This window comes from Aulostomus chinensis, chromosome 11, assembly GCF_037954235.1.
Source record: "Aulostomus chinensis isolate RoL2024-O1b breed Wild chromosome 11, RoL_Achi_v1.0, whole genome shotgun sequence".
In the NCBI taxonomy this organism is placed as follows: domain Eukaryota; kingdom Metazoa; phylum Chordata; class Actinopteri; order Syngnathiformes; family Aulostomidae; genus Aulostomus; species Aulostomus chinensis.
Window position 1 is genome coordinate 5,654,588 of NC_141330.1, and position 23,100 is coordinate 5,677,687.

At 43.2% G+C, this 23,100-nt stretch overlaps 1 protein-coding gene across 5 annotated transcripts; it reads right to left on the reverse strand.

The window, feature by feature from the left end:
* Nucleotides 1–289: 289 nt before the first annotated feature.
* On the reverse strand, nt 290–21,836 carry drd2l (dopamine receptor D2 like). Of its 5 annotated transcripts, none has more exons than XM_086217945.1 (10): nt 21,541–21,836; nt 16,864–16,913; nt 15,069–15,202; nt 9,588–9,983; nt 7,894–8,003; nt 5,522–5,658; nt 3,221–3,438; nt 3,020–3,103; nt 2,518–2,872; nt 290–1,259 (listed from the first exon to the last, which is right to left on the reverse strand). In XM_086217945.1, exons 4-10 carry the CDS (start codon nt 9,954–9,956, stop codon nt 1,063–1,065), a joined length of 1,470 nt encoding a protein of 489 aa, XP_086074071.1. In that variant the 5' UTR covers nt 9,957–9,983; nt 15,069–15,202; nt 16,864–16,913; nt 21,541–21,836; the 3' UTR covers nt 290–1,062. The 5 variants fall into 5 exon arrangements, with proteins under 5 accessions (XP_086074071.1, XP_086074074.1, XP_086074072.1 ...); XM_086217948.1 differs by lacking the exon at nt 21,541–21,836 and adding an exon at nt 18,508–18,538; XM_086217946.1 differs by lacking the exon at nt 16,864–16,913.
* Between the last annotated feature and the right edge of the window lie 1,264 nt (nt 21,837–23,100).

A 23,100-nucleotide genomic window follows, 5' to 3' on the forward strand; every position in this document is an offset into this window, starting at 1 on the left:
TTGCTAGCGCTTAGCCACAAAGAAAGCTAAATCACCATTTTAATAAATACTGCAAGTCAGTTTGAAGTATAAAAAAAACCCAGCTGATCTCACGCAACTTTATGCAGATATTTTTTGTCTTCTGTACCTTCACCGAACATCTTTGGTGCAAAAAATCCTGTTTGCAATGAAGCAATTTGAATCTTAAAATTTTCATTTTGATGATGATTTCAAAACAAAATAAGCAAAGTCAGACATGTTTATTTTTGTCATTATTCGTGGCCTGTACAAATAATTGTCATACCTGCTCTAAACTATTCAAGTGGGTATTTATTCATCACAAAGTTTCCACAAGTTCAAAGCGAAAAATCTACACATCGATGTGGATGAAAGGTGCCTCCACTATCTGATGAGTCTGAATATGCCATCAATCAGCAAACTGCAGTGGGCTGTTGGAAAGTGTGAAAAAGAGACATTTAATATCGTTTCCTCTTTCTTCTGCACTGTTGAATCAAACCCTTGGTGTTAACTTAAGGCTGTCCTCTGAGACAGATGGGAGAACAAATAAAGAAACGATGTATTAAGCGGATAACAGCTAAATACAGCACAAGTCAAGTGTTGGCATGATTTGGGAAAACAGTCCCGTCTGGGCGAGTCTCAGCGAGAGAGATGGATGGGAGTCACTGTTGAGATGCAGATCCTCAGTCCTGGTGTTGTCTGTTTTGAGTCTGTATGTACACAACCCAGCACGCGCTTCCTTCTTCATTCTATCAGCAGCCTGTTTGTTTGCATGCTTGTATTCTTTGTTCATGTTTCTCTCCTCACATTCTGGACTCTCTTTTTTTGATCATCTAAAATATTTCACCCAGTTGTGCTGCTGGTTACATGTAGCTTCCCTCTACTTGTCACTCAGCTGGTTTGACTCTGAAGTTTTATCCCTTGCCTCATTTTCTTCCTCCAGCGAATCAATCCTTCCCATCAAAGTTCTTGACTTTCACTCTCTCATCGATTCTCTCCCTCACCTGCCACCACTGGGTTTTAATTTTTTTTTTCTTGACAGCCGCTTCTCATCTCTCCAACTCTTCAGCAGTGCAGAATCTTGATGAAGGCTTTGCGGAACTCGATGTTGAATGTGGTGTAGATGACGGGGTTGACGGCACTGTTGAGGTAACCCAGCCAGGTGACGGCGCTGTACAGGGAAGGTGAGATGCAGCAGCTCGTGCAGTGGGCTTTCAGCACGTGGGTCAGGAAGAAAGGCAGCCAGCAGATGATGAACACACCTTGGAAACGGGGACAGAATGTGTGCGTTCAGCAGAGCAGGAAATAAACGTCTGCACGCACAGTCGCGGCATGAGCTGACAAGTCATCGTTGAAATTTTTGGGGGATTTAAAGAAAAGACGTAGTGTCACGCTTATGGACTGATCTTTATCATATAAAAAATGCAGGGGCTCTCGAGGACAAGGGTAAAATGGCATCAAATGGGAGGACAGACAGGAGTTTTTTATTAAAAGTTTGCAAAAATAATTAACCAAAAAATAATGATTAAACAAATGTTTCTGACTGTTGAATTCTGATGTTTACTTTTTTTTTTTTTTTTTTTTTTTTGCACCCTAATGATTAGTTGATGATTATCAAAACATCTGAGTTCCAGAGTGGAGGATAATTATAAAGATGTTTGCACTGTCTCATACAGCGTTGCCAATACATTACAAAAATGTCCAATTCAACAGATTCATCTTCTGTTTTCTAATATTTCAAACAGGTAAAATCTAATTTCAGTGTTCAACTTTTTTCTGTGGTATGAAGGACAGATTGTTTTCGACTTTCTGCTCTCACCTAACCAAGAAGTATGTTTTTCTGCACCAGGAAGACACCTGCCAACACAGTTTAATGAAAGCTAACAGGTAATAGACAGAGAGGAGGAAAAATGTCTTCAAAATTCAAGCTGGCTCCTGATTATGCACCGTTCCAAACAGCAAGAACAAAACGAACCGAGCAATGGAAGCATGCGGGGTACAGGGATAGTTCACCCCCCCCCCCCCCAAAGGAAATTCAGGCGTTATCTCCTCATCCTCATGCCGATGGATGGTTGGGGGAAATCTTTTAGTCCACAAATCACTCCTGGATTTGTGGCGTTACATTTTTATCTCAAACAATTGAAGCGAATGGTGACTAAAAAAATAAAAAGTGTAAAACGCCTGCATGTCCAATGTAACCCAAGTGTCCTGATCTGCTAAACTGTTTTGACAAACGTCACTGACACTGTGTTTTTTAGTTAAGCCAAAAAAATATTGGCATCGGTAACAACTTGGCACGTCAGGCCTTTTTTCCATTTTCTGAGTGAACTATTCTTCTGGATGTGTTGCTTTAAAAGGGTATTTTTCTAATTCTTGTTTGTTGCCTTTATTTAAATTGCTAAACCACCTCTTCTATAATTGAACCTATGTACATTGAGACGAGGAAGATAATCAGATCCCATGTCAGGTGAGACAGGTCACAGGTGTGCTGATCTGCACGTTATGAATATGGCTGCTCACCAAGCACAATCGCCAGCATCTGTGTTGCCTTCCTCTCCTTCTGCTGCGACAGCCTCCCTCTCACTCTCTCCTTGGTGATGCCCCATTTCTCCCTGCCTTCGCTGCGCTCTCGCCAGCCTTCGCGGCCCCTCATGCCATCCTCCAGTGTGGGTGGGCGAGGTGTAAGGGCCGATCGCGTCACGGTTGAGGGAAGAACCGGCGCAGGTCCGACCGAGATGGACAAGGAGATCCTGGCCCGTCCAGAGTGGGAGGATGTTTGGGGAGCAGGGGGAGGAGCCAAACTCTGCTCGGTCTGAGGCAGGAAGCAACCTGGCTCCACCTCGAGGGGGTGAACCACTGCCTCCTTCACCAGTGTCTTACAGAGAGAGAGAGAGAGAGAGAGAGAGAGGGAGAGAGGGAGGATGCAGGAGTGAAGCAAAGGCCAGGAATTGTGGTTTCAGAGATGAAGCAAGGACAAGCAAGATCTCTGGCGTCGGTGTGTATATCTGGTCAAGTGACTCACCACTCTCTTGCGCTGGGGGGCGGCAGTGGTGGGTCTCAGGATCAGAGCGCACAACTTCACATCCTCAGGTTGCGTACACTTATTCTGAGAGGGAAGGAGGCAGCAGATAGAGACCGTATAAAAATTCTAGAGGAATTATTAGAAAAATGATCATTCATTTAGGACATTAAATTAAAAAATAATCACAATTAAATACTCTACCTTCCTGTGCCGCTGACTCTCTCCCGCCTCAGGCCCACCTTGAACATGAAGGCCGTGCCTGCGTGGCGGTGCGGTGCGCCGGCCTCGTTTGCGCAGCACCACACAGATCTGAGCATACACCAGCAGGGTGACAATGAAGGGAACGTAGAAGGAGGCCACCGATGAGTACACCACGAAGGCTGGGTCTGCAAAGCTGCACGTGGTACCTTCTTGACTAGCTGGCGGCCAGAAGGAAAAAAATGTCTTTCAATTTATGTATGTATATATTTGAATGAACCGAGGCCTGTTGCTACCAGGAAGACAAAATTTTTTAAAATGTGTCTTAAATTAAAAAATATACCCATGATAAATTATAATTTAAGCTATAATATCAGAAAAAAAATCTAAATTTTGGGTTAATAAAAAAAATTGAGATAGTAATAATAAAACTTTAAGGAAGATACTTTTATATTATTATACTTACAATATTGACATATCAACTAGATGTTGATTCATTCCCGAGCAGACTGAACATTCACTTGAGAGAGGTTGATTTGCTGTTATTCAGCATCCTGCTGCGATCCTGAACGAAGGCTGGTGCTTGTCAGCTGTCACAGTCTGTCTTGTTTTCCCACTTAGCCTCACTTAGTTGTCTTTAAATTCAGCGGCACAGATGCCTGCTCACAGTGACCTTCATTAAGTCGGAGGTAAGATGCTGAGCTTCTTCAACTGTCGCTGTTTTTGTGAGGTGACAAACGAATTGAGGATTAAGTGTGCCCACTTGTTTCGCCGGGTAGACATCGTCGACGACTGCTTCACTGAGTGCAGCGTATGGAAATGATAGGTCTGTTTGTGTGTGCTAACGGATTTGAGCATCTCGTGTGCTGACTAACATGCTGGGGTTTGTTTCTTGCATCTACTCTCGCATCACAGGCTGATAATCACGTTCAAAGGCAGATGGATGCAAGTGCGCATGGCTGACTTTTAGTGAGCTCAGTCTCTCCTTTTTCCTTCCAAACGACACCTTAGAGGGTGACTGAAGACAGAACTCTGCTGATTTTTAATTCCCTCAACAGATGTGAACTAAAGTAGTCATGAAGGACCCAATCTTCCCTTTCCTAATTACATAATCATAATATTTGCATAACCTGCCCTAGAATAGGTCGTGTGTGACCAAGAACCAAACACTTCAGCTGATTAGCTTAAATTTCTTGCTGTGGAATTTTGAAGAGGAAAAAAAAAAATCGATGCCAAAACCCAAACATCTCCCCAATAAGAAGCTGATGTAAGGTGTGCAGGATGGCAATCACCTGTCTTATTTTTCTTTAAATATATTTATCATCCGCAGCCATGATGATGCATTTGACAAGGGACATTCTACCAACATCTTAAAGGTCTTACTACCTGTACAGTTCCAGAGGGGTTTTTAAAGGCAGTGTAGAATATTATATTACATTTTGAGGCTTCCATTGGAGTTTGAAGGTTTCAACTCTGGAAAGTGATATTTTCAGGGGATTTCTGACCCATATTTTTGTCTTTTTTTTTTCCCATAAAGTTGTCATGGTGATGTTTCAATTATTATAAAAGGAAAAAAATGTAAAACATTTGTCACGTATTTAATAAACCTGTGTTATGTTGATGTATTTATAACTATGTAGTATTTAACTTTTGTAACAGATGTGCTGCTTGCACAGAAAACAGCGACAGTCCCAGTCAATTTCAAGTGACACTTCCAAAATGTGTGAGTACTTGAAAAGCAAAATATACTTTTTTTTTGCACAGCTTGAAGCCCATGTTACATAACAAGACGTTTCATCATATTGCTGCCATTTCCACCCTGACTTAGAATTGCCATTTTAAAGACGGTGCCATGAGCACTATTGTCATTTTTGTGAAACGAAGCCTGCTTCGGGCCATCTCTTCTATTTGTGATGATTCATTCTTGTTACAGGTTTCCAGCACTCGAGAGGAATTGTCATTGTTTTCCAAAGTGCAACTGCCAAGAAAAAACATGCTGGCACGCTGGGAAGGCATTGATTTAGATAGGGAATACAGGATTTTCATGGTTTAGACATTTTGGAATTCATTTCCCTTCACTTCACTTTGCAGGACTAGAAGATGCACCAAGAGAGATGCAGAATAGTTGGCAGAAACAAGCTAAACATGCTCATGTGTTAACTTGCTGTCTGTCAATGGCAGCCAGCGTCCTTTCAGAAGGGGTTACGACAACTTGTAACCTCTCTGGATGGGAAGGCGGCACGGCTGAACTGCACTGCAGCACAAGTTAACTTGCAGTAGGAGAGGGTCTGATGGTACTGTTACCAGTGTTGTTGAGTCCAAACAGTAAAGGGCAAGAGATGGCAAACGAGAGGAACCACACCACAGCAATCATCACCGCCACCCTCCTCCTGGAGCTGTATCTGGTGTTGTAGAGCATCGGCATGGCCACTGCTGTGTATCTGGACACACACACATGCGTAAAAAACGGATACAAATGTATCAGAATACATCAACACATGCTACACATTTTAACACCGATGATTGGGGCAGTGGCCTTCTGATTTCCAGAAGGCCACTGGTTCAATCCCCCGGGTCCCGAGAGACAGTGCAGAAGTGTCCTTGAGAAAAACTGAGCCCTAATTGGTCCTGGGTTGCAGATAGGCTCCTTGTATGACATCAGAGCGCCAACGAATGAATGAGGCAACACCGCAAGATAAAGAGCAGTAGATAAACATTTACCACGCATTTTTAAAAAGGCTTGTAAGACAGCTTTTGCAGCTGTGAATATGTTTGTGCACTGTCATCGTTTTCACAGCCACAAGGACACGTCACACAACTCCCGTCACGGCAAAACCAATTAGAGCCGTCCTCTGTAGGAACAAGTCTTCTTCAGCCAGCTGCTGTAATCCTGAGAAAAAGGTCACTGCTGCAACTCCTGCTCAGCTCTGCTTCAGTCACTCACTGCAGTCACACAGTTATTCCCCTTCACATTTGATTTCAGGTTGATTCTAAAGTTTGCGAGTCACCATTTATTTAATTAGTTAATGAGCAAATACAATATAAACGGTCTTCTCATCTGAAAGATGTTTTGTGTGATGCCAGTTGAGTGAAACACAGACAGAGGACTTTTCCTTTTTATTATCTATTCGTTATTCTTACTATTTGCTTTTTCAACATAAAACCAGAGGATGATACAAATCAGTCAACACGAGTCATCTGAGACAGGGATATGGTGGCCAATCTGCTCCCATCAATGGGCTTTTTATTATTATTATTATTATAGTTTTGCATAAGAGAGGAACAGATACAGCAATAAATAACTTCTGTCCTATTTGTTCAGCTACCAGGGTGACCAACACATCTGAAAAAGGAAAAAAGGGAGCATCAGTGGCGAGAATACGTCCTCTGACAAGTTAGGTGCATGAAAAAAATTCCAGTGCTCCTTCTTGAGGCGGCAGCAGACACCTGCAAAAAGCTGCTGGCATGGGACACTTGGACCTTGTTCTTTAATTTCAAATTTAATGAGCTGGATAAAGCAGCAAACTTTCTGCCTGCATAATATATTTAGTCCCCTGCTCCAACTACAGCATTTGACTCAGTCCTCATTTATTGCACCAAATTATCAGCCTCAATGTGTCAGTTTATTAGAGGAATTAGGATGCAGCTGCAGACCTCCTGCCCGCTGGGTGTCTGGGTATCCAGGAAGGGGCATTAGGTCATCATCAAATATAGTCGGTCCCAAGAGGACAAAATGAAAAAAAACCTAATGCCTCCAAAGGACATTTTAAAAGTTGGAGTGAAGGACTGATATTACCTGGTGAAAGACAAAGAGATGGCTGTTCTGCTGCTGGATGACAGCAGGATGATGAATGCACCTTCAATGTCTTTTGTGTGTGTGTGTGTGTGTGTGTGTGTGTGTGTGTGTGTGTGTGTGTGTGTGTGTGTGTGTACACATGCAATAAATCATCTGAAGAAATGCATTTTGGGGGGAAGACTTGTAAGGTTAAGGGCAGGACGAGGCAAGTCCTTGTTATGGTTTGGGAAAGTCTTTATAATTGATTTATATTTCATTGTAATGCACAATAAAATCAAATTGTGATAAAAATCCTAGTGTTAATATTCAGTCAGTGGCCCGAAAATAGTAGCAAATATCATTCTAATCATTCAGAATTTGATTTTCAGAAATGTATGTGAGGTGAATAAGAGACAACCGTGGTGGTACACAGCAAAATGTATTTTCAGCTGTTTTGTATCATATGGCATCGATCGCAATATGCTGCAATAATATATTATCGTGAGGGGCATATCGTGAGGTGCTCATTAACTCCCTGCCCTTAGGTAATGTCCGCTAAAGCATGCAAATGTGCAAGTGTGTGTGCCAGTTTGTAAATGCAGACCAAACAAAGAGTGTACAACAGAGAGTTGTACACTCTTTGTTTGGCCTCATTTGCATCATTTTTAATATATTTCAATTTCTAGTATATAAAAAAAAATTACATTATATTCAATTACCTAAATTAAGCATTCGCTGCCAACATTTTTTAATGTTACCATCAGGATAAAAAGTATTTCTCATCAACTTTTGTTTCTCAAATGGAACGTTGGAGAGATGAACAGTCGTACAGAATGAAGACGTCTAATTATATCACTCTCTTAAGGGGGAATACACACAGCAAAGTCAAAAAAGGATGCACCTGTCAATGCTGATGGCGCACAGGTTGAGGATGCTGGCGGTGCACATCATGACGTCCAGGGTGAGCAGGATGTCACAGTGGATGAGGCTGAAGCGCCACTCTCCCACCACCTTCAACGGAGGACACACATCGTCAAGTTGTGCGTGTTTCAAGGGAGAACTTCCCTCTATAGTTCTTTTTTCTACATATTAGATGAATAATGAATAAAATGTGTTGTAACAGCATTGAAGTAGCGATAATATTAACCAGGCTGAATCACTTTGTGGGATATTAAATACTGGAGTCATTTTTCTCTTCAGAGGACACAATCACGTCTGGCTGCTCGAGCGATGCCATTTGTGATTTCTAGACAGAGGATTGAAATCATTCACAAAATGAAATGATCATAAATTGATTTGTCGATCTTTTGAAAACCCAATTAAAAATCTTAGGGTTACGGAGCAGAGACTAATCTGGAATCACACAGCAGCTAACAGTAATGATGCGTGGAAACATTCACTGCAATGCAGCAGAAAGTGAGAGCAGCCTCATCAATTTAACATAAGAAAACGTGACTTTGGCTTAACATTACATATTAATGCATCATCTCCTCACAAATTTTATGAAAAACAAATTATACTACAATCGGTGTAATTGGTAATAACAATTAGCTTCAATTATTCCATCTGTCAATAAACAGAAAAATTAAACATAGTTTTCAGCAAAAGAACAGAATCCTAGTTTGAGCTCAAGTGTAAATTGGAATTAACTGAAAAAAAAATTGAGTGATGGAAGAAAAAAAATGGCAAAATTTTATTTCAGTCATAAAAAAAAAAAATTCAAAACCGAAAGTCCAAACTTCTACATTTTCAGTTGTGCTGCAACAAAGTTAGCAAACCAGATATGGTCGACACTGTAGCTTTTTAGATACTCTGCGAGTGTGATTGGGTGTTTCCTCGGGTCAGATTTGTTTCCAAGGCAAATATTGCATTTCACAAATATTGAAGAGGCTGTTTTGAAAAGTGTCACCGCATGTCTCACCAACAAATCCCTTCATGCCCTCGACCTCAGTACCTCACTCACCTCCTTCCACCTCTACACCCCTGCAGGACGCGGTGGTCCTCTGACACTGGTCTGCTCTCCACCCCCTCCACAAAACTCAGAAGATTTAGTCACAGTCAGTGTCGCAGCGCCCACCCTCTGGAACTGTCTACCTGCAGTAATCTGCAAAGCTGCAGCTCTGGATATCCCTGCCACTTGTTTCCCTGCCACTGGTAGCTTCAATTTTCACCTTCAGTCGAGCCGCCCTTACTTTGTAAAGCATCCTTGAGTCTTTTGAAGGGCACTATATTAATTCGTTATTAATGTCAGTATTACCCATCAATTCCAGCTCACTGTTGCCCTGAATGTGTTTGGGCTTGAACTCATGTTGGGATGACTTCCTATTAGAGACGGATATTGAATAGAACTTTATTGACACAGATATTGGTGCTGCTGATCGACTCATCTGCCACAAAATGAACGACTTCTGCTGTGGTTCTTCAACAACCCTCCTGACAATGACAACTGAAAACATGACCTCCTTGGCAAAGCTAACAGAATAAATGGAAATGCAGACACACACACACACACACACACACACACACACACACACACACACACACACAAAACAAACAAACAAACACACACACACACACACACACATGAACACACACCTCCAGGTAGACACCCCAGGGCATGACCAGCGTGGCCAGCAGCAGGTCGGACACAGCCAGGGACACAACAAGGTAGTTGGTGGTGGTCTGCAGGGCTCGCTCACGTGACACCGCCACACACACCAGTACGTTGCCAAACACCACGCAGAAGATCAGGAGCACCAGGAGCACCGCGTAGAAGTTGTAGGGAGGAGAGGATGTTGAGGGAGCGCTGGTGCAGTTGGAGGAAGTGAGCAAGGAGGAGGAGGTGGGGAAGGATACGGAAGAGTATGAGGACTCATGGGTGACGAGGGAGGAGAAATTATGTTCAAGGGCTGAGAGAGGGAAGGAGGGAGAGGAGGTCTCATCTGATTCGTTGAGTGAAGTCATGATCTCGCTCCAGTGGACATGGTCAGTCTGGATGGTGATAACACAAAAGAGCAAAGAAAAGGATAAAAGAGGGGGGGACCTTCTCGGCCCACATTGTGCACTCAATCCACAGTTTCAAAAGAGGATCTGATAAAAGTTTAATGTGACGCCAGGACGGGTAATTTGTCTTTGGTCGGCACCTCAGAGACACTCAGAGGACACCGGTGCTGATATCTTTCTTTTTTTTTGCCGGTGTTGTTTTTCTTTTTCTATTTGATAAAATACAACAATTTCAACGTAATGGCAAGTGAGAAACAACCCTGCTGAAATCAAATGTACGTTTACTAAATAAATGTAATTAATGTCCCGAAAAAATACATAAACTTAAACATAAATATGAACAGATAACCAATGCAGTAACATCTACACTGCTGCATATCTGTTGTTAGCTCCCAAAGAACATTAAGACACAAATATATTTTTCACCTAAACACAGAAAAGTATTTGAGAATAAAAATGTATATTCTCCTTTTTCTTTTTTCTAAGGCAAATGCACTCTACTTATTATTTTCTCCCCGGTAACGCGACATCCTGCAGCACAACGCTGCCTGACGTCGTCTGCCTAAAGGACGCAGTGTTGAAATGAACACGACAGGGAATGCTAGCTAACGTTGCAGCACAGCAGCCATACTGATGAGGCCGCCTGCAGACACTATTTGCCTCTTTAATTGGCCTTGTTCTCACAGGCATCGATTATCTCACAATGGCCAATAATTCAGTCTCCTTCAGCACTGAACAGAAGTTACACAGTTAGTCATGTGACTCAAACCACCAATTAACACAAACATTATTGGATCTTAACTCAAGAGGAACATTTAGTAAAAGGTTTATTGAACAGAAGAGGTGAACGCTCTTGGGTTAAGATACTTAAAAAATTGAATTGTTCATAGCACTACCAAATACTCAAGAATCACAATTTAGCGGTTCCAAGAGGAAATAACAGTTCTATTAGCTTCTGTGTACCAGCACAGACACCCAGGGGTGTGGAGGAATTTTGTGTGATGAAGGAATTCGTCAGACACAAGAAACAGGCTGGAGACTCAGAGACGGCTTCCACGACAGGACAAGGTTCACTGTAAGATGAGGTTGAGTCACATCCCCCAGAACATCTGTGTCCGACCTTCATAAACAGTCCACCACTACCCGGTAACACCAAACTAGAACGTTCCGCACAAATGGGACCTTCACATAACCTAAACACAGCTACGCATAGAGACAACGCTGGCTCCGTGCTCGTCAGCTTTACTATCAGGAAGCGTTCTGACTACCAGTTTCCAATTATGAGAGACACCACAGGTTCACCCCCCGACCCAGGTCAAGGCCCTGGCTTCAGGCCAGCTTCAACCTTACATTCGAATTCTGAAGCTGAGATACAAGCAAGTTCAAACAGAGGATACCAGCTAACATTCCTTATAAAGGGATGACAGCAGCAAAGTTTGTTTATTCCTTTGAGAGTGTCTCTGTGTTTTGCTGTCAGTTGTTGGGGCTGTTCTTTTTCTCCTTAATGTACGAAACCAACAACCTTGCAACTCAAAAACCACAATAGGAACCAAACCTTGGCCTTGCTGAAGTGTTTATTCCTGTACTCCTGACAAAATGACCTGTTTGTGCATCCACTGACGATGGAGTTTGACGGAAAGTTTGTCCGTTTGTTTGTATTAGTTTAGTTTGTGCAATCTGTGTGTTTTCTACGCAGTCTGAATGCAGAATGTTGAGTTTTCTCATTCTTAACTGAATTAGGGGGACAAGATTAATGACTAACTAATGAATTTAAGGGGTTTGCACGAAGGAGGAGAAGTGAGCAAAGAATGAGACCTTAATAATTTTATTCGTATGCTTTTGTAACTATTTTGTATGTGAAAAAGCCAATGGAGAAGTTTTTCAATAAGAAAAGTGAGCCTGAATCAACAAAGATTTGGACCAATAAGCCCAGGTGTTGATGGCCCCAATATAACTTCCACCAGTTGCTGAGATTCCTGCCTAACATGCGTGACAGGTGGAACCTGTCCTTTCCAGATCTGGACCTGCGGATTCATCCCAGTAAGAATTTGATTTTATTTCCATCTGCAGTTCTCATCTCCAACACTTCTGACACGCGTGAGAATTGCATGACAACAGCATTTTGGGCCCATGCATCTGTAATAATGAAGTATAATCTCATGTAGGAGAGACAAAACAACCATTGCCAGCATGCTGTGTCACAAAGATACTCTTGTCTTGTGTCTTAAATTGCTTTGGCCTCCAGCCAGGCAACGGCATGTTCAGCTCAGAGCCCCAGCCAAGACAAGAGAGACAGACAGACAGACAGACAGACAGAGAGAGAGAGAGAGAGAGAGAGAGCGCGCGAGCCTTCGGTCAAGTCAATTCGGCTGTTTGGAACCTCTGACATGAAACAGCAACAAGCCAGCAAGCAAGTCAATGAGAAATCATGCACAACAACCATGACCTAAATATTGTCATGATTATTATTCCAGACACAATCAAGCAGCCTTAGCGGAACGCTGATGGCTTCTTTCATGCGTGGTGTGTCTTGTACTTCATGAAAAAGACCCCATTCGCATGTTAACAAGGTTAAAAGGCTGAAGGTGTTTCTTTCTGCAGGAAACGTGATGAAATTGAAGTGCGGGATCTACATGCCCTGCCGTGATTGGCTGGAGCGCCGTGAGTTATGTTCCCTGCTGAATTGGTGACCTCCAGAAGTGTGGAGCATGGGCGTGACGTTATTAAAGTTCCCCTGTGTTCAAGCTACCCCTAATTGGTTTCTTGCAATCCTTAAACCCTGAATGCTACAATATTCCGACTCTTCTTCCCCGCTATGACCAGCACATGTCCTGACACACTCCGACAACCAGGCTTGATGAGAATGCTAAAAAGATGCTTAAAGGGATAGTTCACCCAAACATGAACACAAGTGACTTTTCATGTTTGGCCAGACTACACTTTTAAAATATGCCAGGATCAAAGTGACTTTCAAATTCGAGCCCACAGAAATAAGAGGATTGTGGTTAAATCATGTGTGCATCTCATACGTGAGGGCACTATGATGTGCTGTTATATAAACTGGTACTGCTTTGTTGCACTACTACTGTCTGCTCTTTGTACATCTATGAACTGTACATTGTCAGCGTGAGCAGTACAGTTTTGTGAGTACAAATTCACGCCAAGCAATCCCCCGTCTCCTGCGTTTTTTTGTTTGTTAATGATGTCATCAGGGATTAGTAAAGGCCGACTGTCATCACGTCCCAGTTCACTTAAAAAAACAAAAAGAAAACCCTTAACTCATGTAACCTCTAGTATTCCCACATTTTGACTCCTCTGGACCGTGAGATATCACTTGTTCCCGCAGATTGGTTCATTTTGATTTATTTCTCTCTCGCTCCGGGGCGAATCTCTCTATCAAGAAATTCCATCACAGATTCAGTATCGCAGCAGCAACCAGGACCCCGACTGGATTTACTAATCAGTGCATATCCAAGATGATTCCTGTCACACAAATCAATAAATGATCCCACCTGTTGACCTGGCAACAGTAGATGACATTTTCCTGTATTGATTTCACACTGCAAGGTAATGAACGGACTCAGTAGAGGACTTGGTGTGGAGTAGCACTGACATCATTACTGTATTTTGGCGGAGGTCACTCAACTGGGGGGGGTTGTGAAATGGAGGGTATCGCAGTTGCTGAAGCAAGCGCCGGCCCACTGAAGTGTCATTCTATAAATGACAGGCAGCTAATGGCTCACGTCGGCTGTCTTCAATAATTAAATAAAGAGTAAGCACTCGGAGCGGCAGAGCTCAGCCGCAGACGCGCACGTATCATTTAATCATTTAAGGGTTTGTGTTTCCACCTCAGAAATGGAGCGCAGAGCTGAGCACCCAGAACATACGAACCATTCCTATAAGAAAGCCTTCATCTCGAGGAGCATCTGCAGATTAATCACGAATGATATCAATGAGAGGTAACCTCCAATGTGCAACTGATGATCCCCCCCCCCATAATCAATTTAATTGATTTCCTTCACAAAATAAAGGTGAATACATAAACTGCTTGTGTTGTTTGACCAACGATTCCATTTTCTATCATATAAGAGAAAAAAAAAATCATCTGATCTGATCTCATCTAAAACAACGGCTGTGGTCAGGGACGCTTGAAGATTTGAGCTGTCAAAATAGCTGCTGCTAATTTTTCGACCGTTATTCCACTGATCCATTATTGGAGAAGAAAACGTGAAGGTAACTGAAGTCAACCTTGACGGCAAACACAGGCCCAAACATAGGAGTTTTTCCAGCAAGATAAAAAGTTCTAATTGCATTTTCCCAACTTGACTTGCTGCCATATTTGTGGACTTCTGAGCACATCATTCCTGCTCTCAGGAACCAAACATGTTAAAAAGAAAGAAGCTTCAAAGACAAAGTGGAGGAAGAAGCCTTTTACCAACAGAACGCAGCGGGCAGGTGCGGTCAGAGAATCATCGGAGGAGAAGACGAGGTCGCCAAACTGCTCTGGAGTGTTGGCTCTGGTGTCTCCCCCTGAGCCGACCTACAACTGAAGCTAAACATTAAACATCTGCCCACCGGAGGAATTCTTTATACAAAATTATCTTAATGTTCCCAGCTAGAGAACTCAAAACCAGTCACGCACTGGAACAGAAACAAAGCACAGAAAGCAAACTGGGAGGCGACAGCTGGGTATAATTCCCTTTGAAACTATCAGAGGCACTTTAATGTGGCAGTAAAAAACAAAACAAAACACTGCAACGATCTCAGTCCAACAATAACGGTCAGAGCACACATTGAGGAAAGTAATATGTTGGTAGATGGAACTGTTTCAAGAGAAGCAGAGAGCACAAACCTCCATCCGAGGTCAGTGTAATATTTCCAGAGAATTGCATGATAGTAGCAACATCTGAGCCCCCCAAAAATGTAACAGGATCTACCTCAGCTCATGTTCCAGGCCTCCAACTGGCCTCGAGTACTAATTATGAGTCACCAAGGAATGCTATTACCCATCTCTGATCAAGCTGTGTCTCTGACAGTGGTTTGATTTTGAGGCACGTGACAGGAAATAGGTACCTGATGGAGGACAACATCACGCAGGTGTTAATCCGACACGGGCCTCTGCAGTCCAGGATGTGAAAGATCGGGTGTAAAACCAGAGGAGACGAGGAGAGGAGAGCAGACTTCTGCCAACGTCCGTGTCATATTTCCTGAGGAATTTATTAAAATCAGATATGACACCGAATTTATCGGCTCACGTCTTGGCCCATGCTCCACCAGATCTAGCAGTTACTGTGTCACACTGCTAACAAGGCATTTAATTTCCAATAAGGAAAAGTAAAACTATCCTCATAACAGAATTATTAATCGTCCCTGGAGCCTGCATTCTATCATAAGCACATCCTCAGCAAACCTACATTGTGTTGTAGGACAAAATAACAGTAATAGCAAACTCTTTCTCCTTGACGAGACTACAGCGAGGTCACTGGAGCCACGTCGTTTGATTTATTCATGCATGGTGACTCTGCCAAGCTGGCTGCGCTCTGTTTTTGGTTGATTTTTTTTGTTGTTGTTGTTTTTAATGGGGTAGCGTCACTGATTGCTGATTTTACAGTTAAGTATCATGTGGACAGGTTTGTTTCTGGTGCAGAGTTTCTATCTTTATTCTTGTGACACAACACTATCGACTGTTCAGCTGCTTCCAATGTTCGTATTTCATGACAAGTGACCCCTGGAGTCACAATGACGGTCGTCTCGACGGTGAAAAGAAGCGTGATGTTGTTGCTCCTGTGCTGCTTTGGAGTCTATATTGATGCAGGAAACCACATTTCCCATCTATAATCTCCCACGAGTCACTGAAAAGGTTTACAAAGATAATCCGATTATTGAATTTATTCTAAAAAAGACAATATTTAAATGAAGGTGTTTATATGAGCTGCTTGGTACCGTTAGCGTGCCGCAGAACCAGGCTTTTCTCAGTCTCTCCTCTCTATACGTATGAGCAACATGCCCACATAACCCAGAGCCAGGAGTGAGACGCCGTTTTTATGTACTTATTATGTTCTCCTAACCAGGCTAAAGCTAACCAGACCTTAACCACGCTAACCTAACTGGGAATTAAAGAGTGTCAGACCTTTTTCTTGGGATTGTCACTGCAGGAGTTTGTGCAAGCATACTGATCACATTTAATCATGATGGAAACACTGAGCATAACTTTTCCAAAGACAGGTAGTAAAGGTCTCATGAGAGTACACAGACAGAGCTGGGTCCAATTAATGAGGATAAATGCATATTTTTATCTTCTACAGTGGAGTTTCCCCCAGACTTTGACCTAAAACCTTCAGTCAGGTTGCTTCTGTGCTATATTTCCAGTGTTTTATTGCAAGTTTGGAGCCTTCACGGAAGCTGGAGCAGTGCCTGAAAGACGCGTGAGTGCTGAGCGAGTCGCAAAAAGAGCTGCGAAAACTAAAACTAAAATAAATTGTGCAGTTAAGAGTGTACATGTCTCCCAGGCGCCGGGATTAGAACGCTTCATGTCCTAATTCGACTACTTCTTTCTCCCACTATGACCTTGTTTGAAAGACAATCTCATTTTGCCTATTGTTAACTTTCTTGTAACAATTAGATTATTGTGATCTTTTTGCAAGCTGCATTCTTTTTATCATAGCTGGCTTAACCTCATCCAACTGTAACGAGTGACAGACGAGAAAATGCTCAAATAAATAATACTTTGTCTTACATATTGCTTTGGGGGAAATGATCTAGTTTGTTGTAAAGGCGTGTGTGTGTGTGTGTGTGTGTGAGAGAGAGAGAGAGAGAGAGAGAGAGAGAGAGAAATGTGTTTTCATGGCTGAGTAACAAACCTACTTACGAAAACAAACACATCCAGTCGGCTCTGTGCTACCGCTTTTCCTCCAGCAGCTGTGGGAGATAGATAATTCAAAATTCATTGCACACTATTTTATAATTTATTGCTGATGAATATTGCTAGGTATTTCTAAAAAAAAAGAAAAAAAGGGGGGGGGAGCAATCAAACAGCAGAAGCCTGTTTGATTCAGGCAAGCAGTGGTGACAGCGTGAGTAGTTTGTATAATTCTTTAGGGGGAGGCCATCAAATCAGTTTATCGGTTTCCTTTCAAAGCCTGGTAAAACTATCCCTGATCTGACAAGTCAATTCAATTTCGCACATGACCGCCAGAGCGAAGCTGCGTCGCTGCGAGTACACGTCTGATCCGCCACACGCAGCCGGTTCCCTGAGGTCATGGCTACAAAAGTCAGGTTTTATTTGGTGTCATTCTTAAGGTCAAATTAAATCAGATCATATTGCGGTATTGACATGCTTAGACAGAGAACAGCGCTTATGGAGTTGCGTCTGCGTTTGCTTTCCCCTCTCTGTGCAACTTCAACCATTTCCACGGCAACGGATGGTGAATCGATCCAGTCATTGGTCAACATTGTGCGGTTTTATTGATGCGCCGACGTCTCAGTGGATGGACTACCTTTACAACTGGTACAAACATTCTTGGCGCTCAGGATTTACTCCCTTTACTTCTTTCATACTTTTATGACAGAAACGGTAGGAGGAAGTACATGAAAATGTGTTTTCCTGACGATGGACAGCAAAAATATTTGTTAAGCTACAAAACGTCCGGGCATAATCAGCTATTCAGACGCAGCTCCTTTGGCACGTTTGCTCACTAGCACAACGTTCAGAGATCCTAAATGTAGCATTTTAAATGATGTAACAAAACAAAATTTAAAAAAAATTCTTCAATCAATCAATCTTAAAACTATGGAGGAGTATTAGGGCCACCACGCACGAGAGAAAAAAGGAGAGGAGGTAGAATTTTTTTTCATCCCGCACTTTTGAGAAAAAAGTCGAAATGTCGGGGGATAAAGTCGACCTTTTGAGTCGACAACAGCCAGCGCATGTGACTGCTTCTACAAAATGGCGCACAGGCAGTGAGATGAACGGGTGAAACGATACTTTGGACTTAAGTAACAAAGAAAAGCTTTCTCTTTTGGCTCGCAAAACACGCTGGAGTTACCAGTATGAGGACTTTGAAGGGACTGTGCTGAAAACTGCGACCACACAAGAGAGCCCAAGACATTCATTGGAGACATCTCATGTCCACTTTTTTCTGGACACTGCCACTTTTTTCTGGAAGCGTGGGATGAAAAAAACAACAACTACCTCCTCCCATTTCCCCCCTCGTGGGTGGCTCTAATACTCTCCTCAAACAGAAAGCAAGAATGACACGAATTTTAGCTTGAAAGGGAATCGTTTGGAGGTAGAAAGAAATACCAATATTTGGTGCCACATTAGATTTGACATCGTGACTCGACTACAAGCCCTTTAATGAGTCATTGCTTTTTTATTCCGAGACTTTAAACAAAAGAACCGAGTACACAATTAATCTTTACTTCATCTGCCGCACTGCCACCTCAGGCTTCGCTTCTAGTCCATCGTTTGTTTTACTGGCGTGCATTTTTAAACATGTATGTGCGAACTCACAAACTGAAATCGGGACACTCTTGGAAATCCGTCTTACTTGAATTATTTCCCGCTGCAAAGCTGCGCGCTAAAGGACGACAATATTACGACCACGTCTGCGGATTGAAAATGCAGGGGCACGTCTAATGGAAGTTGTTTTGATATCCCTATATCTTATCATATGGTTTATTTTATTTTATTTTACAAGCTAATCATCTCTTGCTTTACTGAGGATTCAAGCTTGACCTTTAGTGTGCTGGGTAATTAAGCTGCAGTTTTCTGGATTGATTTCATCTAATATCGAAATGAGCACTCCATCTTTGAACGTGTTCCCCCGCGATGGCCCGGGGATACGGTTTTTATGAGCATACACTCACATCACCTCCTCCTCTAACATGCAAGGTTGGCCCAAACAACATCTTGTACCCTAAAGGCGTTTTTCTTATTATGTTTTCAATTATCCTTTTATTATCTGCTTATGCACCCAGAATGTTTTTCACTTATTTGTCACGTTTGTAAGGGCGCGCAACAAGACGTCAAACGTGATAAAAGGACCCCGCAACACCCAGGATTCCTGTTCCTCATGTCCCCTCAACAACCTCCACCTGCCTGCGTCACTCCGACCGCTCCTCTTATCTTCTCCCTCTCTTGTCTAATCTCCTCTTGCTCCTCCTCTGTTGTCCCTTGCTGGAGACACTTGGACAGGTCTATTACATCCTTGGCCTTATCTGCTCCTAACATCACAAGAAGAAAACAAGAGACGCCTTCATATTTTGCCCCGGCTCCGCCAAGGCTATGAGCTGGCCGGCAATAAATCTTTCATTTCTTTCACTGCGAGGCAGGAGTGAGCGGTGGCCACTGGGAGTGAATGATATAGATGTGGAGCTGCAGTATAATCAGCTCTCTGCTGAGTTGAGGGCAGAGAGGATTCACAGTTGTCTAACACTTCTCAACACTCTTCCTGCTCTGGATTCCTCGTGGTCCCCTTTTTGAACTACCACTGCAGCCGCCGTGGTTTGAGGGGCCGTTGGCTGTGTAACGTCACAAAAACCTCCCTGACTAATCTCTGACTTTGATCTCAGAGCTTTCACGTTGATCTCAGGGATCTCTCGTTTTCTACTGACATTGCTACCAGGATTTCCGTCCCTTTCTGCCCTGGCGGCGCCACTGTTTTAGTGGCTGGACTCTGGCGTTCATTGCAATAAAAAAAATCCTCCTCGATAATCTCGGATTTCTAATCTCAGTCAGTGTGGTACCCGACCTTGGCTTGGGAACCGACGCCATGTGCTGCGGGATGGGGTGCGCCAGCTGTTAGTGGAAGACAGTGTAGCGAACTCAAAACACCGTATTGTTATGGTTGTCATGGTCAACAATTAAGACCGGTAGAGGAGAAAATGACTCTTGATTAATGGTTCGGATCTCTTCAAAGTTCCAAAGAGTGGACCGGTGATGCCGACCCGTACCTGTGCATACGGGAGGCATCCAAGCCATTCCAGATCCAGTCCATCAACTCAGTCTGCTAGCTCAGCATTGCCTTCCCGCAAGGCACCCACACTGCACACGCCAAGTCTGACAGGGATCAGCTCGACTCGAAGACAGACACACATCCCGTGACTTCTTGCATTTATTGTGAAAAGACATCCATACCACAGTAAAACTCCAACAGGCAATCTTTGTTTAAAAAAAAACAAAACCGAACGCCCCTTGTTTTCTCCGTGCAATTAAGTGAAGCAATGCAAGATAGCAATGTTCCCTCAGCACAGCTCCCAAAACGATGACACTGCACCTCCCACCACACTAGACCTGCCTTCATTACCTCCAGTGTTAGCCAGAGATGGAAAAACCACACCTTCTCAACTCCGTGAGGATGAGATAGACTCCATTTATTCAGTTAAAGTCAAGGCAAAATATGAATATTTGCTCGCTTCATCAGAACTCCTCTTCCCGATCACAATGTGTCCAAGAGTTGACGAGAGGGAGGAAATGAGCCTCAGAGGAGCGCAGGGCAGGAGCGAGGATGCAGCCACTGCACGAGGAATGTTTCCTCTGGTTGTTTTCTTATGGAACAACTCACAAAACCGCCAGGGTCTCATCGACCGATTCACCAAAGCGAGAGGGAATCTGTCCAACATGGGACTTCCAAACCGAGCACAAGGCACCGGCGCAGCTTTTACATCTCATTTAAAAATGCAGCTCTAAGAAGTCGCTTACAGAGGAGCCTGATGCAGCAAAAACAAAGACTGTTTCAATCTGGGACACACTTGTATTGCTTATTTCAATTTTCCACACGATGTCTTCCACTGAGCAGAGCCTCAGCATCTAGAGAGAACCCTCACATGAGGGCATTTCTGCAGCCCTTTGGCCACCAGATGGTATCACAGATGAGAAAGTAATGAATCCATCTATCCATCAATTCAAATAAGAGCCGGAAGCAGAGAGAGGAACTTCAGAACCTTCAAAGATTTGGATTTAGGAGTTCAACAGAAATTTGTATTTCAAGTGTCAGTGAACAACTCCATGTTCTCATCTCCTGATATGGACTGTGTTAAACTGTATAGCCTATTATTTATGACACTTTGTAAATGATTAAATAGGTGGATATCGTTCACTTCGTGTAAATTCTTGGTTTCAGTCAGAGCAGGAGCACTGCAGTCGTCTCATGTTGAATTTAATTCATTAAATTCGTTCATTCATTTTTGATCCTCATATTTTTTTTATGCTTTAGATTTTTAATTCCAGTTTTTACATCGATTAACAGCTTTTACTGACGATCCGTGTTTGCTATTCCGTCAGAATTAAACGTCACTCGACCCTCTAACAGGTCTTTGACACACAAACGTCTCACTTCTCGTTTCAAAGTCCTCAATTCATGCACTTCACGGCCACAGAGAAGCGCAACTCATCTTCAGTAAAACGCCCCAAAAAAAAAAAAAAAAAAAAAGTCGCAGCAACAATCTCGGACAGAATGACAGCTCGGAGATTTGTCCAAATTGAAGTCCCACTTAGCAATAAAAGTCAATTTCTCAGCGGGTTTAAAGCCTGCCGAGGACCTACCCTCTCCTCCAGGCGCAGCTGCGTCCCTCCTGGTCCGCTCCCTCCGATCAGCAGGCGAATCCTCGGCGGTCCGCCGGCAGCTTCCCTGTTAACAATTTATAGCTGAGCCACCCATCTTGACCTCAGCGAGTCAGTCGGTATGGTCCATTCTCTCTCACACACGCACACACATACACGCACACAAACGCACACGCACTCAATCCTCACTGCGCTCCCGCGTCGGCGGCTCTTCCCGCTGGTGCAGCGGGAGTCTGACAGACGAGCAGTGGAGGAAGATGGAGAGAGTTGTGGTGGAAGAAGGGGGCTTCACCCGGAGTGATGGTGATTAACATTTTAGGAGATAAATCAGGGATCTGTCAAGCCTCAGAGGGGGAATAAAATAATTAGCACTATCAAGAAACCTGATAAATTCAGCCCTCGACACAACAGTGTTTGTATGTGGACCAGAAATGGCCGGAGAGAACAAAAACATAGGTTGAGAGTTTGTAACTAATTCGTGGCTACAAGATACAACTCCTCCATTTATTTCGAGGCCACCAGATACAGGATTTGAAGCATAGCAAATTTTATCAAGTGGTCACTAAATGCTGCATATATTTTGCACTCGAAGGTCACGACAAAATGAAAGTGTATTGTCTCACGTGTTTCCCAAATAGGAGTAGAGCACTCCTAGTGGTATTTTGGCGAATTACAGTACGTGGAAATATGATTTTAGTGGGGGTTTTTTTTGTTTCCTTTTTCCAGTGGGATGACATAAAAACTACAAGGACAATTTTCTCCAAACGTGGTGGAGGCATCGACAACAAGAAACTACAAAGGAAAAGCTAGAAGGCTCCCAGCGTGGCGCTAAATCAGGAACGCGGGAGCTGAAAAACGGCTTCCTGAGCTCAACACACCACTTTGTCAGTACTTGAAAGGCAAAATACACATTTTTGGTTCAAGTATCACTTTAAAAGGGGGAAACACTGCAGCTACTTTTATTCATTAAGTGGTTGCACCGCGTCTCCTCTGTCCCTCTGCATATAAAGAGCAGTTTGAGAGCACACAAGTGATTCATATTCCTCCGCAAAGGAACGCCAATATGAATCTGTGAGCAGGCCATGTGATGAGTCCTGCTTGATATAATAGTGGAATGCATTTAAGAAAGTCATTCTCTGTCCGTTTTCTCATCATACGTGAACGAGTCCACACAGTAAAAACCCCTATTTGAAGACACTGTGTGGAAACACGTCTCAGCTAGCATCATTAACGTTACACGATAGAAGGACTGGCAGGAGGCTAACAGTTGAGCGTGACAGGAACGCAAATGAACTCCAAGTAGGGTGAAGGGGCTGGACTTGTCAGATTCACAGATGAAAAAGATTCCACGTCCAACGATCTGACCCGACTATCTATCAGCTGCAATAAGACATACATTCAGACAAAAGCTTATAAAATATGTTGACTAATCTGCCGTTTTAAACGCTGCCGCTGGGGTCAAGTTATCCAGGTGGGCGTTTGACCCTGCGGAGCCTGGCACAGCACCGGCGCCCTCGGGTTCCCTGCGTTTGGACTTGGAGC